This window comes from Vanellus vanellus (assembly GCF_965231255.1).
Source record: "Vanellus vanellus genome assembly, chromosome: Z".
Taxonomy (NCBI): Eukaryota; Metazoa; Chordata; class Aves; order Charadriiformes; family Charadriidae; genus Vanellus; species Vanellus vanellus.
Window position 1 is genome coordinate 84,677,571 of NC_138908.1, and position 15,919 is coordinate 84,693,489.

The window sequence follows — 15,919 nt, forward strand, 5'->3', positions numbered from 1 at the left end:
CAAACTTGAACATAGAAAATTCCACCTAAACATGAGGAGGAACTTCTTTCCTTTGAGGGTGGCAGAGCACTGGCAGAGGCTGCCCAGAGAGGTGGGGGAGTCTCCCCCTCTGGAGCCATTCCAAACCCACCTGGACGTGTCCTGTGCCACTGCTGTAGGTGACCCTGCTCTGGCGGGGGGTGGGACTGGGGGAGCTCCAGAGAGCCTTTCCAACCCCCACCAGTCTGTGATTCTGTGTAATGCCCTTATCCTCTTTACTCATCTAAAAGGGGAGCCCATCAGTGGAGGAGGCCAGTGGGCTTTCCCAGCCCTGGCAGAGCACTGAAAGCAGAAGACGGCATCTGAGCTGTTAAAAGGTAATTTATGGCTCTGCTAATTGTGTACTTTAATCATAAATAAGCAAGAAACGTATTTATTTCTTTCACAATTTTATGTGCACTTTAAAAAAAGCAGTATTACTTTTACAAAATGTTAACCCAGGAAGCACATCTTGCTACTAAAAATCCCTCAATATAAAAGGCAGTGTTTTAAAAAGTAAAATGCAATATAAAACAGTACAATGAGAAAAACGCTCACACAGAAGGGACAGAAACCCTCCTGCACACCCACCCTCCTCAGTACCTCGGAAAGAGCTCCCTCCAGGTTAACCCATCGCCCCGGTTTTCATCCAGCCACTTCCCGCAGGGAAATATGGTGGTCACACCAGTTGCCGAGTTGGTGATCTCCACCCGTTCCACCAGCCAGCCCGGTGCTAGACCACTGTTGTCGTGCTCAATCCGGACTTTTTTTAACTCCCCCATGTCCAGCGTTTCCAGGTAAAACCTGTTGGTTTTACCCCGCTCAAAGAGGTTCCTGAACTTCTGCTTCAGCGCCCGCTTTCCTGAGTCCCCGTTCAACCCGAAGATAGTGATGAACACGTTGGCGTCAGTCCCCGCGCCCTTTTCAAAGCCTGTGACCACAATGGTCTCGTATTTGACTGGCACCAAGCTCCGGGCTTTGCTGGCAAAGCTCTCAGTGACCTTGGCACACTCAAAGACTTTGTAGTCCCGTCTCTTGTAACGCAGAGGGATTTTCACATTGCACCTGAAATAATACCTGCCAAAAGAATGTTAGAAGCATGTTAATGATGTGGATGGCCACTTTGTTGAGTGCCACCCCTGGAGGTGTTCAAGGCCAGGCTGGATGGGGCTTTGGGTAACCTCGTCTAAGTGGAAGGTGTCCCTGCCCCTGGTGGGGGGGGGGAGTTGGAACTAGATGATCTTTAGGGTCCCTCCCAACCCAAACCATTCTATGATTCTGTGATTCTAAATGTTATGGACATTGCTACTAAATTGCCCAATATTAATGCTCTTTCAGTACTTTTCTATATATGTATTAGCACTAGAATTTCTCTCTAGAAAGACGGCCAGGATTGAATATTGCAACTGCAAATGGAAAACCCAGCTTCTCCGTGGTCAGCCCCAGGCACCCTGTTCATGGGAGGGATGGTGTGGGGCACTTGTCGCCTCTTTTGTTTGGTGCATTTGTGCAATGGCATGTCCATTTACAGACACACCAGGCAGAACTGAGCAATCAACCCCGCAGCTAAGGCAGCCCAGCGCTGCAGAGGTTCACTGGTCTAAGAGCAGGGTCTCACCCGTGCAGCTCTTGAAGGGAGCTCAGGGATTATCATCACCGATAGCACACTAAAGGTTGGGCTAGGAAATAGGAAAAAGGGAAAAAGGGGCAAGGAAAGGTGGGAGGAGAATGTTCAAATTCCCCCCCTTTTCCTCATCTAGATCACCCAGCCCATCCTTAGCAGGCAAAAAAAAAAAGGCATCGAACACAGAACTGATAGCTACCAGATGCTGAAAGCCCTTGGCTCGGCAGTGCTGCCTGTGGGGATGTGTGGGGAGCACATAGCACATCCATAAATTACCGCGTGCCTGGCAGCCGGCCAGAGGCTGGAGCACTCTGCTTTTAATGATGTATTTCATTTCCAATGATGTGGATCATTTCCAAATGAGATTTTTCCCCCTCCTCCCCCTTCGCCAAACTGCAGCAGGTCTTCCTGGCGGGAGCGCAGCTGGATTGCAGCGCGTGTGCGTAAAATAAACACCTGGAGGGAGGGTTTACTGCAATTCCAGCAGTACTGTGCTTCTTAAGCACTTCCAACACTTCTGACATTTTCTGCAGCCAAAGTAAAGCACTCCTTTCTCTGGAAAGAAGCTTTGTAAAGAAGAAGTTCTGGTGGGAGCAAAATTTTAGACTCAGGGGCAGAAAAACTGCATAATAGTGCGGTGGAGGTGTTGCCTGATGCTGTTTTATTTCTTGGGCTATGGAATATCTCATGGTCTGGAGTTACAATGGAGCATGCCAGCCTTCCAAAGGGGTGAGAAGAAAAAAGATGACCTGCCTAGCCCTGGAATTTGCAAGAAAAAGCTTCTAAATACATCCCTTTTAAATATTAACACCTACTACTAAAAGAAAAAAATCCCAGTATAATTCAAAACTATTGCTGCAGCAACCTCATAACTTTTAATTTGGTTTTTGGCTTAACTGGATGGGGATTTTTTTTGATGTTTGGGATCTGGGAGTACCCGAACCGAGAGCTTGCTCTCAGGATGCAGTTGGCTCCAGTTGATGGTTTGCAGAGCAATCACTGCTGGGAAGTGCTGCGTCTGCAGAGCAGCGCAACGACAGGCTGCAGGCTTTGCCAGTATCTCCTGGGTGCCCTCCTTAATTTAATACAGCTTTTAAAAAACTGGGGCCTTTATGAGGAGATCTTTGGCCCCTTCAAAACATACTATTTCAGCAGTTTCAGCATGCTCCCAATGACAGTAGTGCGTGGATTTGATTGCACAGCTGGACTTTAAGGGTTCCAGGTTTTTCCACACCGGGGGAAAAGAACATGTTTTAGTGTGTAATTGACTGAGTTTTCATTCAGCAAATATTATTGTGTCTCTTCTGCCAGCTGATTAATTTGCTAGGAGAGACTCTTAGCTTCTAAAAAAACCAACCACTTCAAGAATTTCTTCTTAAACACTCAATTGTCTCAGTTGGAACAAACTCCATATAGTTAAATTCTTTAGCAGCAATGGAAATATCACAAAGAAGAAAAGAAATCCACAATTAAGTTGTAGATATTTTCTCTGGAGAGGAGTTTTTTCTGCAAAGGGACAATCTTCTCTGGTTTTCGCCTAGTCCCTGTGCTGTCTGTCCACTGAGTCGAGAACACCACCCCTTCCAAAGACAGGGCTCACACCAAAGCCTGTAGGACCTGACGTGCTCATGGCTCCTCAGACATATTCATTTTTCGTTCATGGCAGAATTCAGTCATATTCAAATCAGAGTAGCTGAGCTGCATGACTGGAACCTTTCCAGTGGGCCTTTTGGACCACGCTAGAAGAATCTCTCATCCAAACTGGTGTGAATCGGAGGTTCAGGTTTTGTCTTACTCTCATCTTTTTTCTGGGAGCTCTTTTTACAAGACATACCTAAAGGCCAGTCTGTGCAGAGCATCCTACAAACCCCTTAAATTTCAGTCTAAGTATTTTCCACAAGTGGAGACATTAATTTTTCGTAGCTGCAAGATTCACCCAAGCCAACTTGTTTATAACCTTTTCGGCACATGTAAATTCCCTCTCTAATAACTCAGAAATTGCACAGGCAATTCAGGCAAGGATGTTCTGTACCCAACATACCAAAAAGCTTGTCCTTAGCTTTCAGAAAGGGATTAAGATTTATTAAGACTTTCCACTACTGCTTAAGCCTGAAATGCTTCAGGAGGACACATGCAGAGCTGCTCAGCTCTTCCATGCCCTCCCGGAGCAGTTCCTTGCAGATGAGAAGGCACTTACTTGTTGTAAAGCTCCATCTCCGTTACGATAATCTCTTGCACATGCCAGAAGACATCAGCTTTTGCAGATGACTTCTTCCCATCTTTTGGGCAGTGACCAACACAGATGGCTGCAATATCGCCAACGTTCTTTGAAGAAAACTGAAATGTGTCTGTTGCTCCCCTACAGGAAACAGGGAGCAGTTTCGGTTAGCATCTTGAAGGCTGGCAGTGACTTGTCTCATATGGGCATTAAGTAATTTGTACATGGCTATGGAGGATAGAAGATAAGCCTTCATTTAAAGTCATTTCATTTAACCTACAATCATTCAACACAAAGTATAATTTCCATATTTAAATTTAGTATTTTCTCTGATTAAGGGTGACACTGTAAATTGTTGCCACTAGGACTTTCCAGGATAAACTTGAGCTGTTCCACATACAAAATCAATTTGCCTCATTATAGAAAAAGCTAAAGAATGACTAATTTCCCCTCTGGCACTTACTCATTCATCCTTGACAGATACTGTATCTGTTACACATCTACCCACCATAGCTGTTTTAAATTTGCTAGTTCAGCCACCCTTCCTGAAGCTCAGCTTGGAAACAGTTTAAAGAAACAATAGGTCTCTGTCAAACCCTTGGCTGGCTCCCTGTCATGTCCCCTGCATATCTGTCAGGTTTATCTCCTTGGACTGGTCCTTATTCCAACCTGCCTCCAAGGACAGACTCTAAGTAATGCTTTGGAGAGTGATGTCTTTAACTCCACTGTAGGCACCATCAGCTGAAGGTCAGGAGGAAGCTCCTCCTGATCCCTCAGGTTTCACGTGAAATCTCAGCCATTCATACTGGGGTCCACATCAGCTGTCATTTCACCTTCCTTTACAGAGCCGCAAGAAAAACTTTTCCTCCCTGCAAAGCAACAGAACATCAGCGGTGCCCATGAGTTTGAAGAGGTTCCCATCTCTTGTGCTCTGCCCTTAAACAAAGTAGAAAACCCATTTCACATCTGGAGCACTTTGGTCCCACATGGGAGAAGGAATCTGCCCCACGTTACATACATGTGCCTCCAGCTCATCTGCGCACGAGGCTGATATTTGGCTTTCCTCACACGACAGTGATCTTTCAGCCTTACCCCCCAGATTTGTTTCGAAAGTCAAATCCGAGCAGCTCTGACAACATTTAGCCTCCAACTATTTTTACTTTCTCTCTGATTCCCACTGCCAGTGAGATACTGTAAAAGGAACTAAAACCACCTCCAGCTTCCTTCTGCTCCTCCCAGCTCCACAATACACAGTCTCCCAGGAGGCTCGCCAGAAGCCCGTTTGTTTGTACTAATATAAAAAGACAAACACACACATGCATCATCTCTATTTCCTTTTATCAAATGCCTTTTTCTTATAATTTTTAAACCTGCTCTGTCTCTCTGCATCAGAAACTAATTTTACATCTTCCTTTACTCCAGGTGAGAAGCCATTAGTCTTTTTGGAAGGGGGATGAGAAGCAGCATGGTACAAACGCAACTCTGTAGATCATCCTGAAGAAGAGGTGACATTTGTGGAAGACACACAGCTGGTGGAGAGCTCTTCTAGCCCACCATCCAGACTTTTCCCATATACAGTACCTTTCAAATCTCCTTTTCTTGGAGGAGTTTTCCATAAGGAATTCTTTGGAGCGGCCCATCTTTCCTTCTAAGATGATCCAGATGTTTTCCTTTGTTTCTGCATCCTCTCTGTCGCTTGTTATTGTGACAATCTCATAGGCTTTAAAACATAAATAACACACACGTTAAACAGAAAAGGAAGAGCAGATGGCCAGAAAGATCTCTTCATTTGCTTGTCACTTTACTTAAAAACTCTTCCTAATATTTATTACAGCACACATAAACCATTTGCAAAATAAGGATGGAACCACATTGAAATCTGTGGGACTTAGAATCATAGAATCATACAATGGTTTGGGTTGGAAGGAACCTTGAAGATCATTGAGTTCCAACCCCTTGCCATGGGCAGGGACACCTCCTACCAGACCAGGTTTCTCCAAGCCCCGTCCAACCTGGCCTTGAACACCTCCAGGGATGGGGCAGCCACAGCTTCTCTGGGCAACCTGCTCCAGGGGTTCACCACTCTCAGAATGATTTTTTTTTTCCTAATATCTATTCTAAATCTACCCTGTTCCACTTTGAAGCCATTACCCCTTGTTATATCACTACATGCCCTTGGAAAAAGTCCCTCTCCAGCTTTCTTTTCGGCACCCTTCAGATACTGCAAGACCACTATAAGGTCTCCCCGGAACCTTCTCTTCTCCAGGCTGAACACCCCCAACTCTCTCAGCCTGTCCTCATAGCAGAGAGGCTTCAGCCTTCTGATCACCTTCGTGGTCTCCTCTGCACCCGCTCCAACAGGTCCATGTCCTTCTTACGTTGAGGACCCTAGAGCTGGATGCAGTACTCCAGGTGTAGTCTCACATGAGCAGAGTAGAGGGGCAGAATCCTCTTCCTCTCCCTGCTGGCCACACTTCTTCTGATGCAGCCCAGGATGGAGCTGGCCACCTGGGCTGCCAGCACACATTGCTGGCTCATGTTGACTTCTACATGCTTTGGATTTCATGCAGGGAGAGAATACGTGAAACATACAAGTACTGCTCGATCAGCCAGCAAGAGTAGATGGAGCTGCTCTTGAACAAGCTGTGTCCACTCTCTGCTGTGCTAAACACCCCCCATTTAACACAGCCCAAATCCTACAGGTTTTGTGTCACCATTCCTAACAGGGACAGTGAGGGTATCCATGTACCCCACAGGATGTGCTTAGATGCTATGGTGGCATCTAAGTACCCAACACGGCAACCACAAGGCTGTTTTCTTGCAGGGGCAGGGTGAAATCACACTGAAGTAATGTGATTATTGACTCTTCAGGACTCACCTGAAGGAGACCACTGCGGTGCAGGAGGCATATCATCAGTGCAGTTAAATAACTCTTGCTCACCGCATTAGACACCAATGTAATTGCCTTGGACTCAGTGCAATTACCCAGAGCATACCCAAGGCTATGAGGTCTTAAGCTCAGCCACCATGTTCAGCTGGGATACTTGAGCTAGCAGCCCAGAACGTGTTAAGGAGGAAGCTGGAACATTGTTACTTACGAAGCTTTAAAGATTGAACTTATTTTCCACCTCAAAGACTCAAGCCCATTATTTCTAATGAGACCATAACCATGTGTCCTTATGGCTTACTGCTGGACTGAACCGCTGCAGATGAGCCCCTCTTAGGTTTCAAGCCAGAATGAGATCTTTTTCTTCCTCATAAATCCTGATTTGTTTCTTTCTTATCACAGTGTTGCACTTTTGAACTAAAGAGTATCTTAAGTAAATGAACCCTTAAAGCCTGCCAATACAAAGGCCTATTGCATGGGAACCCTCAGGGGAGCAGCTTGTAGCAGATGTGGTCCTACAGCCTCTGAGGCCCCTCATCAAATGCTACCAGTCAACTCTAAACTTACCGGTCCGTTCCTTCAGTTCCAGGATGTCATTATTGGCACAAGCCAGTTCCCTTATGAGCTGCCCATCATCTTCACCTTTAGCCAGCCAGCGATCACACTGGAAGCGAAATGTCTTGTCCATGGCAGAGTCCGTAACGTCAATATATTCCAAGTGCCAACCTGGTGCGATTCCTAGTAAAACAACAAAATAAAAAAGATTTTGGTATTTTCACATATCTTGGGTAAGAAGGTGAGATACTTCTTTTTAGGAACACCCTGCTGGTGTTAGAAATGATCTATATTTGCTTCAGATAATGTCACCAGTGAACATGATGTTCTGATACCAAAAGCAATGACCACCTGCTCAAGGCCATAATCTGATCCCCCTTCTAGACTCAGGCCATGCTTTTGAGGGACTTGCTGGCTTTCGATCAGATATAAGGATGTTGGAGTGTGATCCCAGATAAGCTAGGTTTCAAGCTTTCTGGGCAAGGGGCCATCTCTTGTCCTTGCCCAGCACTTTGCACAAGATGGGGCTTCTGCAATACACGTAGCAGCAGCAGCAAGCAGGGAGAGATGGGGCCAGAGTGCCCCCTCTCAACATGCCAACAAAGGAACCATCCCAGGGAGAAGTACTACTGTGGCTTAGGGACAACAAACCCTTACCAAGCCCCAGGCAAATCAGGGCCCTGCAGAACTGTTTGCCAGGGCCAGAAGCATGAAATCGCCTGGAAATCAGATGGTTTGGAGGAAAATTTAATGGAGCGGCTTCTGTCTCGGAAGCCACTGCTGATTCTTCTTTCCATTTTAAGGGAAACATGAAGCCTTAAAGCGAAAAGAAAGATATGAGTTCACATTCCAACTAAGCTCCAAACCTTCCACCACACACGTCCATAGTTTTTATAAAATACACAGCAGCGTGTGCATGGTTTGCGGGGGTCTCTTCACATCTTGGGAGTGCTAGTTGACCACAAGCTGTAGGGTTTAGACTCTTCCTCTATGGGCCTCAAACCCTTCTTATTTGGATTTGAGGGTCAGAAGGTGGATTGCAACTTGCTCCTTTGACCCTGTCAGCTATCATATGCAAGGAAATTACCCATGCTATCATTATCTTGCCAAGCAACCACAGTGAGTTCACTAACGCTGTGACTGGCCATGAACGTAGGACAGACTGAAGGATGGATGCTCCAGCAGTGACCGCCAAATCACCTAACTCTTGCCTTGGGCCCTTCTGAAGAATACAGCTCCTGTTTCGTTTTCTACTTTTTTTTTTTTTTTTTTCCCAGTGGAAAAGCAACTTGAAAGTGAAGAAAAGGACATTTGGGAACATTTTTCTGATTTCTTTGTTGAAATTGAAGAAGCCCTTGTTGAGCTTGGGTGGATGGAAGGTTCTGACAGTTCTATTTACAAGTCCTGTTATTAGTCAGGCAAAGAAAGTTATGTTCATGATGAGAGATCTCTGCTGATTTACTATTTACATCCCAGAGACACTAAAGAGCTCTTGTGCTTTCAAGAACTCACTGCCATGTGCCTGCTTGCAATTATTAATCTTCTTGAGCCCTGAAAAGAAAATGATGGCACCTTCTTGAGTTATGTCAACAAGTCACCCTGCTCCGGTGGACTGTGATCCCTCCATGTGTTAGCAGTTCTCTACCAGCCTCACAGCCATTCCTGTGTTGTACTTTGGCTTCCTGAACCTTCTTCAAGCTACAAAATCACCCACTACAGAGCACAGGCCTCAACTGAACACACCACTTGCTCCTTAAATTCCAATTTAAGGGGCATAGAACTGCAGAATAATTGTGGTTGGAAGACACCTCTGGACACCATCTAGTCCAACACCCTGCTTAGAACAAGGTCAGCTAAAGCAGGCTGCTCAGGGTTTTGTCCAGTCAGGTTTTGATTATCTCCAAGGATGGAGACTCCACAACCTCTCTGGGCAACCTATGTCAGTGTTTGATTCCCTGTGCAGAGAAAAAAGCTTTTTTCTTATGTTTAAATGGATTTTTCTGTATTTCAATTTGTGTCCATTGCCTCTCATCCTGTCACTGGGCACTGCTGAGAAGAGGCTGGCTCCGTCTTCTTTTGTCCCTCCATCAGATACTTATACACATCGATAAAATCCCCAAAAGCTTTCTCTTCTCCATGTTGAACAGTCCCAGCTCTTCCAGCTGCTCCTCACACAACAGATGCTCCAATTCCTTGATCATCTTTGTGGCCCTTCACTGGACTCTCTCCAGTACATTCATGTCTCCCCTGAACTGGGAGGACGGTGCCGTATGCCAATGGCAAGACCTGTGCAAACACCATGGGTGCCGGATCCAGGCAGGGGGGTTGGATGTACCACCCAAACATGCAAGAACTCCTCCAGGCTTCAGCAGCAGAACAAAGGCATGAAAGGGTTTTGGTGGGGGGGTGCTGGCACGTGACACCCTCACAGATCCTCACCAGTTTGCTGCCTCCCGGGAGGATCTTATCAAGTTCCCCAGGGTTCCCACCACTCTCTGACTGGAGCAACTTGCTCTTTGGTGCTGTTTGGAAATTTATTCTAAACATGTTGGCAATGTCAGTCGTTGATTTTTTTGGCAGGCTCATTTCCATTTAAGTTCAACGAACATCTCTACAGAGTATTCAGGAGGCTGCTCTGCTTCCATCAAAACTTTAGTTAAAACAGTAGAGGATGAAAGAAAGAAAACATCCCATCCTTCTCCAGCGAGAGATATCAATGACTACAGACCAGGACACAATAAATTGGTGATCTTCGTCTTGTTGCCAGCAGTGAGCAGCATGACTGGGACAGGATCAGTGCTAAGCAGTGGTATGATGAGAGAGACTGAATGAGGTGCACATACCCTCCTCCACCTTCTCCAGCCAGGTCCCAGCAGCCACTCATCAGCAGAGCTGCTGCAAAAACCTGCTCTTTTATCGGAGGGAGGGATGGGCCAGGGCTGACTCTCCAGCACGTGTTGGAATTGAGGGCAAAACAAGCACAAATTGCAGCTTTTCCTGGTGTTCCCTGCAAAAGATGCACTTCTCAGTTCTGGGGTATTTAAAGAGCAAGCTTTGGGCTGTCTCAGGGGATCAACACTGGAAAGTAAATCCTGACAAAGTGTCCCTTTACGGCACAAGGGTACCTCGAATCGAGGAGCTGGCTGGTCACTCTTAGAAAAGTGGTGCTACTGCCTCAAAGCATTCTTCTGCCTGCTTCGAAGAAAAAATAGTCCTCTGCCCTCTCACTAGAATTGGTCTTTCTTTTTTCCTGTTTTTCTTCCTGATGATTAGCAATTTAAATTGGACTGGGAGACCTGGAAGTTGTAGAAGTATCCTATATTTCCTATATCCTATATTGCTTTGCATTTCTTGAGATAAATGATTGACCCCAGTTGAATGCTATACTGGTTATGTGCAGAGCAGCACATCTTCCTGCCCTGCCCGTGTCCCCCAGTGCCAGGAGTGTTGTCACATGAAGGCTTTCACTGCCACAGCATTAAACTTTACTTAAAAGCTGATATGGAAAGGGAAGGATTGGTTTGGAGCTGAAGAAAGACCAAGTGTTGGTTTTCTCTTTTTTCAGACTGGGAAAAGATACATTTAATGTCTGTGTGTATTGATCTAGAAAAAAGACCAACATAAATCCGGTTACGCACAGAGTCTAAATGTGAGACTTTCCCTCTACTGAGCTGGCTCTGCGTGCCAGGGGGCACATCAGTGGAAGGAGTTGTGTTTGCAGAATCCCTTTTCAGGTCATGAAATCCTGGTTTCAGGATATTACCCTGTTTCCACCTCTGTTCCTGTGTGGCTTTTGCAGGGCAATGGGCTCGGAGATCTTACAGCACCTAAGAAACAACAGGAAAGGAAAATACATCCTGTATGGACGTAAACCTGGAGGCACCAAGTCCTCACCCCAGGCTGGTTTATGGAGTGGGCATCAGTGAAAGAGTGAGGAAGAGGAACCAGAAAAGTGGTGTGGATGTAGCAGGGTGGAAGGACTTTCCGAAGTCCTGGCCACTGCTCGTAGAGCCTGGACATTCTGGAGGTTCTCTGCACGACGGCTCATCAGCGTTTTCCCTGGGTGCTGCTGGATGGTGGATCCTGATTCACCGTGAGAGGCACAGCTGCTCCCTCACCTGCCTTTCAGTGCTTGCAGAAGAGCCAGACCAGGTCTGTTTGTATCCCTTTGGCACCTGGACCAACAGTACCAGGAGAACAATGGCTCAGGCACAAATCATGGGCACAAATGCCTTAGAGGGCATCATGGGCTTTTCTGCAGTGACCCCAGTACAAACCAGGACCACTACATTTGTCTCCGTTACTGCTTTGGGACAGAAGGGAAGAAACAGCACATATCTGAGCAGTTTCTGTTTGAATATGCAGGGCTCGGTCTTTAAAATGGCTTGGCCACCACTGCACCTTTGTGGAAGATCCCCTATCACCATTACCAGTGTTCAATGCCTGTAACAAAAGGTACTTCACTCCAGGCCTGTTCTGCTGCCATCGAAATGCCCAGCAGCAAACCTGCCCTAATAAAGCCCGTGGCTGTGCCATGTAGGCTCCTTAATGGTCCGCAGCTGGAAGTGACATTTTCAATAGCATGCAAAACATTTCAAATGTAATTAGAGGAGGAGAAGAGCTTTGGGGAAAACAGAATCACTTTGCTTGCTTGACTCTGGCAGTTGTATAATTTAGTGTCATGTAGGGAAATGTATTCTCTTGCCCAAGTGTCCTTATCCAAAAGAGCAGTTATTTATCGTGTTTATCCTCTTTTCCAAAAGGGACCAAGCTGACAGCTGGGAAAGGGCCCTCTGTGTCAGTCCACAAGGTCTTCGCAGGATCATTTGGCCTTTTCCCAGGTGATGCTGAAAGCCTATGTGTTCCTGACGGTGGACAGACAGGTCGGACTGTAAGTTCCTTGTCATGCATTTCTGCAGTGATTAGTGCAATCGAGTCTGACTTCAGAAGCAGTAGATGCAAAACAGATAACGAAGTTACTGCTTCATTTAACTAAAACCCCCATCTACAGCACCAGAAGTTTCCTTAGCCCCTCTGTGGAACAGCCACCTGTTGCCCCAGCCTACATTCACCCCTAAAATATTAAGCTGTTCTGACACATGCAGAAACATGGGAGGATGGGAGAGAAAGAGTGAGAATGAACCGAGTCCGGTGGGTTCACCACTCGGTCACCAGGGACTTGGTCCTTGACCTTGCTTTAGTGAATATTAACTATTCCTTGCAAAGTAAGAGCTGGTGGGATCAAATCCCTGCTGGCAGAACCACATCCAGGCTTGGATGCACGCAGGTCCACAGAAGTTAAACTGCCTCCACTCTTCGCAGCCTTATTAATTGATCTTCCTTTCTATCCCTTGCCTATCTGCAGCAGATCTTGTTTGGTTTGGTTTTGAAAACGGTTGATGCTCGATCGAGGATCAAACTTGTCATTACTGGTCCTTACAGGAGCAAAAGAAAAATCCAGCTGGGGAAATTGACTACTCGGGCTGGTGAAGAATTGCTGCTGCCCAGCCATTCACAGCCATCATCCAGTGCTGCTCAGCACCCTAGTTGCTTTTTTATTTTCTTTTCACGTTTTCTGAAACATAAAGTAATGACCATTGCAAAGACAGTTCATCAACCTTGAGTCTTCTGACATTATTTATCCTCTTCCCGGTTGGATGATCCTCCGTCCCTAAACCCTACCACATGAGACATCACCCAGAAAGTGGTGGGAGTTTTGATAGCAGCTGCAGATCACTAGAAATGGAGCGTTAATTGTGAGGTGTTAAAATTGTAGCATCCAGCTTTGCATCAGTACATCTCAAAACACTTTAAGAAGGTGAATAATTTTTATCCCTAATTTACATAATTGAAAATGAGGTACGGGGATGTAATTTACGCAAGGTCATTCAGCAAGCCAGTGGCAGAATAAAAATAGATCCATTTTGTATATCTCTCCTTTAAGATCATGTTAGTTCACACCACAGCATTTCTCATCAGAGCAGACAGGCAATGCAAAACCTCTCACAACCTTTGACAAAGCAAAAGCTTTGTCACTTGGGACAGTTTTAGAAAATAGGTCTCCTGCCCCCTCTCCTCTGTTGGCTATGCAACTTGTTCAGTCCAGGGTTTGACTCGGGTCAAAATCACCCATAAATTTCTCCCAGACAAAAAAAAAACCAAAAACCAAAAACCAAAACACATCTTACACATAAACTACTGCTGTGCAAAAACACTTGACAGCTCAGAGTGAAGATATAAAGGTTTCTCAGGTGATATCCTTGCAATTGAAGCATATTTTGTGTTTCATTGAGGCATATTTGATGTAAAAGCATTTAATAAGGGTGCAGGATAATTTGTCCCCAGGAGGGGCAAAGGAGGCTCATCAAAAAGAGAAGCTTTCCCAGACTGGATAATTCTACAGCTATATCTGGCATTTTGGCTCTTTCCACTCTGTAGTGAAGGGTTCTGCAGTTACAGGAGATTGGGAAGAAATGAACGACTGCACAAGGTCAACACGGAAGTCCTCACCTTCTCTCCAAGCCTGCTGTTTTGTTTGCTTACATCTTCTTTTCTCCTCCTCCTCCCACCCCCCCTCCACCCCTTTTTATGTCAACGCTGGACTGTGAGATCTTTGCTGTGTCTTCTGCTTGTGCTGGGATGCCTGTAGCACATCTTTGTGATAGGACATGTAAAACAGGATGATACCATGGATGCTAATTTGGTTTTTATCATAAATCTGTGAAGACAGATTAACTGTTTCTTCTCAGCTCTTCTGCTCTTCTGCTATTCTAATTATGGAGATGTTTTCCAAAAACAATAGTTGGCTTCTTTTGCTCATCCTAGAGGGTTGTTACCCATGTTGGCTCTTTTAATGCTGTATTCAGTCCCTTATATAAAGTGAAGATATTTGGAACAGATTTTGATGCTTGTCTCCTGCAACAGACCTTGTAAGTCAACTGCTCAGACTGAGGTCACTTGGTTTGTTCAGTTTAGAGAAGAGAAGGTGCCCTCATCGCAGTCTACAACTTTCTCAAGGGGGGCAGCAGAAGGGAAGGTGCTGATCTCCTCTCTAAGGTGACCAGCAATGGGATACAAGGAAATGGAATGAAGCTGCATTAGGGGAAGCTCATATTTGACATCAGGAAAAGGTTCTTCACCAAGAGGGTGGTTGGTCACTGGGACAGGCTCCCCAAGAAAGTGGTCATGGCATCAAGCCTGTCAGAATTCAAGAAGCGTCTGGACAATGCTCTTAGTCATACAGTTTAGTTTTACGTAGTCCTGCGAGGAGCAGGGAGTTGGAGTTGATGATCCTCATGGGTCCCTTCCAACTCAAAATATTCTATGATTCTATGACTGTTGAGTGTAAGGAAGAAACCTGACACTGAAGATTGAGGCAGGTGCATGGCATGTGAGGAGGGCTCTGCAGATTGGTGCTGGGGTCTCCCAAGGGGCTGAAGACAGATTTGGGCAATTGGAAAGACTAAGGAGCCACAGCACAGCTGCTGGCATGTTACACAGGTCTGCGGTTTGCACGCCCATTTCTGCCTTATCTAAGGTGTTGACTTCAGTCCATCAAGAAGGATAAAGGAGTTGACATTGTCTTCCTCTGTACTGAGCCATCATCGAAACAGGGCCGATGAAGGACTCTCCTCTCCTTGGGCAGATTTACACATCTATTTCTCTTCCTCACATTTTTTATTTAAAGCAGAAACTATTCAACAAATCTGCCCCATACATCAACAGATTTTATGAGGCAACAGAAGTGCTGAGAAGAGGGCTTAGAAAAATCCTTCTCAAGTCTGATAGCTGAGCAAATCCTTACAAAGGACTAAAAAGGAAGATTTTTGGTGTGTTTTTTTTTTTTAAATAATTTATGGCCTACGAGTGCCCAAAAGGCTGGAATCACGGCTGTGAATTGCAGAAACATATCTCTGGAAAAGCTGTGGTGCTGCAAGTTTCAAGGCCTGTGCAATTTAAGATCCGATCCAAGATACTGCTGCTTAAAAAGGTAGTTCCTTCAGAGAAAAGGAAAAACAAGGGTTTAATAATGTTTTTGGCTTGGGTCCAGATCACGAAAGGGGAACAAGATACTTTCTCTATTGGAATAACCACCCAAAAGGAGTCACTGGGGGTTAGGCTATTTAAAACTCTATTAGACAATATCATAGCAGTTGGTGTAATTGAGAGAAGGGCCCTGTTGAGGCAAAGAAGAAGTTGGGCTGCATAACCTTGTTATTTATTTCTGTCTTTGCTCCTATAATAACACACAGAAGTCTGGTTTACCCATAATTAGACTCTTCCTGGCTCCCCTTGGCTGATGGCAACTGAGATAATCTAGAATCTAAAATTAATGACTTCAGAAAGACTGCTTATCATCTGGGTTCAAATTTACCCAGGCAGATGAGAGAGCTAGATCCAGATTTCACATATTCCCTTGTTGCAAGGAGAAAAAGGAAAAAAAAAAGAAGAAAAAAAAAGTTTTTTCTAGGTAAATAATTCCATTACTGAGATACTGAGAAACTTTAAGCCATTCTTCCAGAAAGGTGATTTAGTTGTTAAACCAGAAAAAAAATTCAGGCCTATATTTAGAAAGCCAGCATTTCTACAGACCTACAGATACCGATCTTGCATAAAT

At 45.3% G+C, this 15,919-nt stretch overlaps 1 protein-coding gene across 1 annotated transcript in view; it reads right to left on the reverse strand.

Moving 5' to 3' along the window:
• Positions 1 to 614: 614 nt before the first annotated feature.
• Positions 615 to 15,919, reverse strand: part of LOXHD1 (lipoxygenase homology PLAT domains 1) — a gene marked incomplete at both ends in the record, with an annotated part of 152,507 nt that continues 137,202 nt past the window's right edge. The window contains 4 exons of the mRNA XM_082498034.1: positions 615 to 1,095; positions 3,840 to 4,001; positions 5,442 to 5,580; positions 7,315 to 7,485. Of these exons, the coding sequence (XP_082354160.1) occupies positions 615 to 1,095; positions 3,840 to 4,001; positions 5,442 to 5,580; positions 7,315 to 7,485 (953 nt within the window). The remainder of the gene's footprint in view (positions 1,096 to 3,839; positions 4,002 to 5,441; positions 5,581 to 7,314; positions 7,486 to 15,919) is intronic.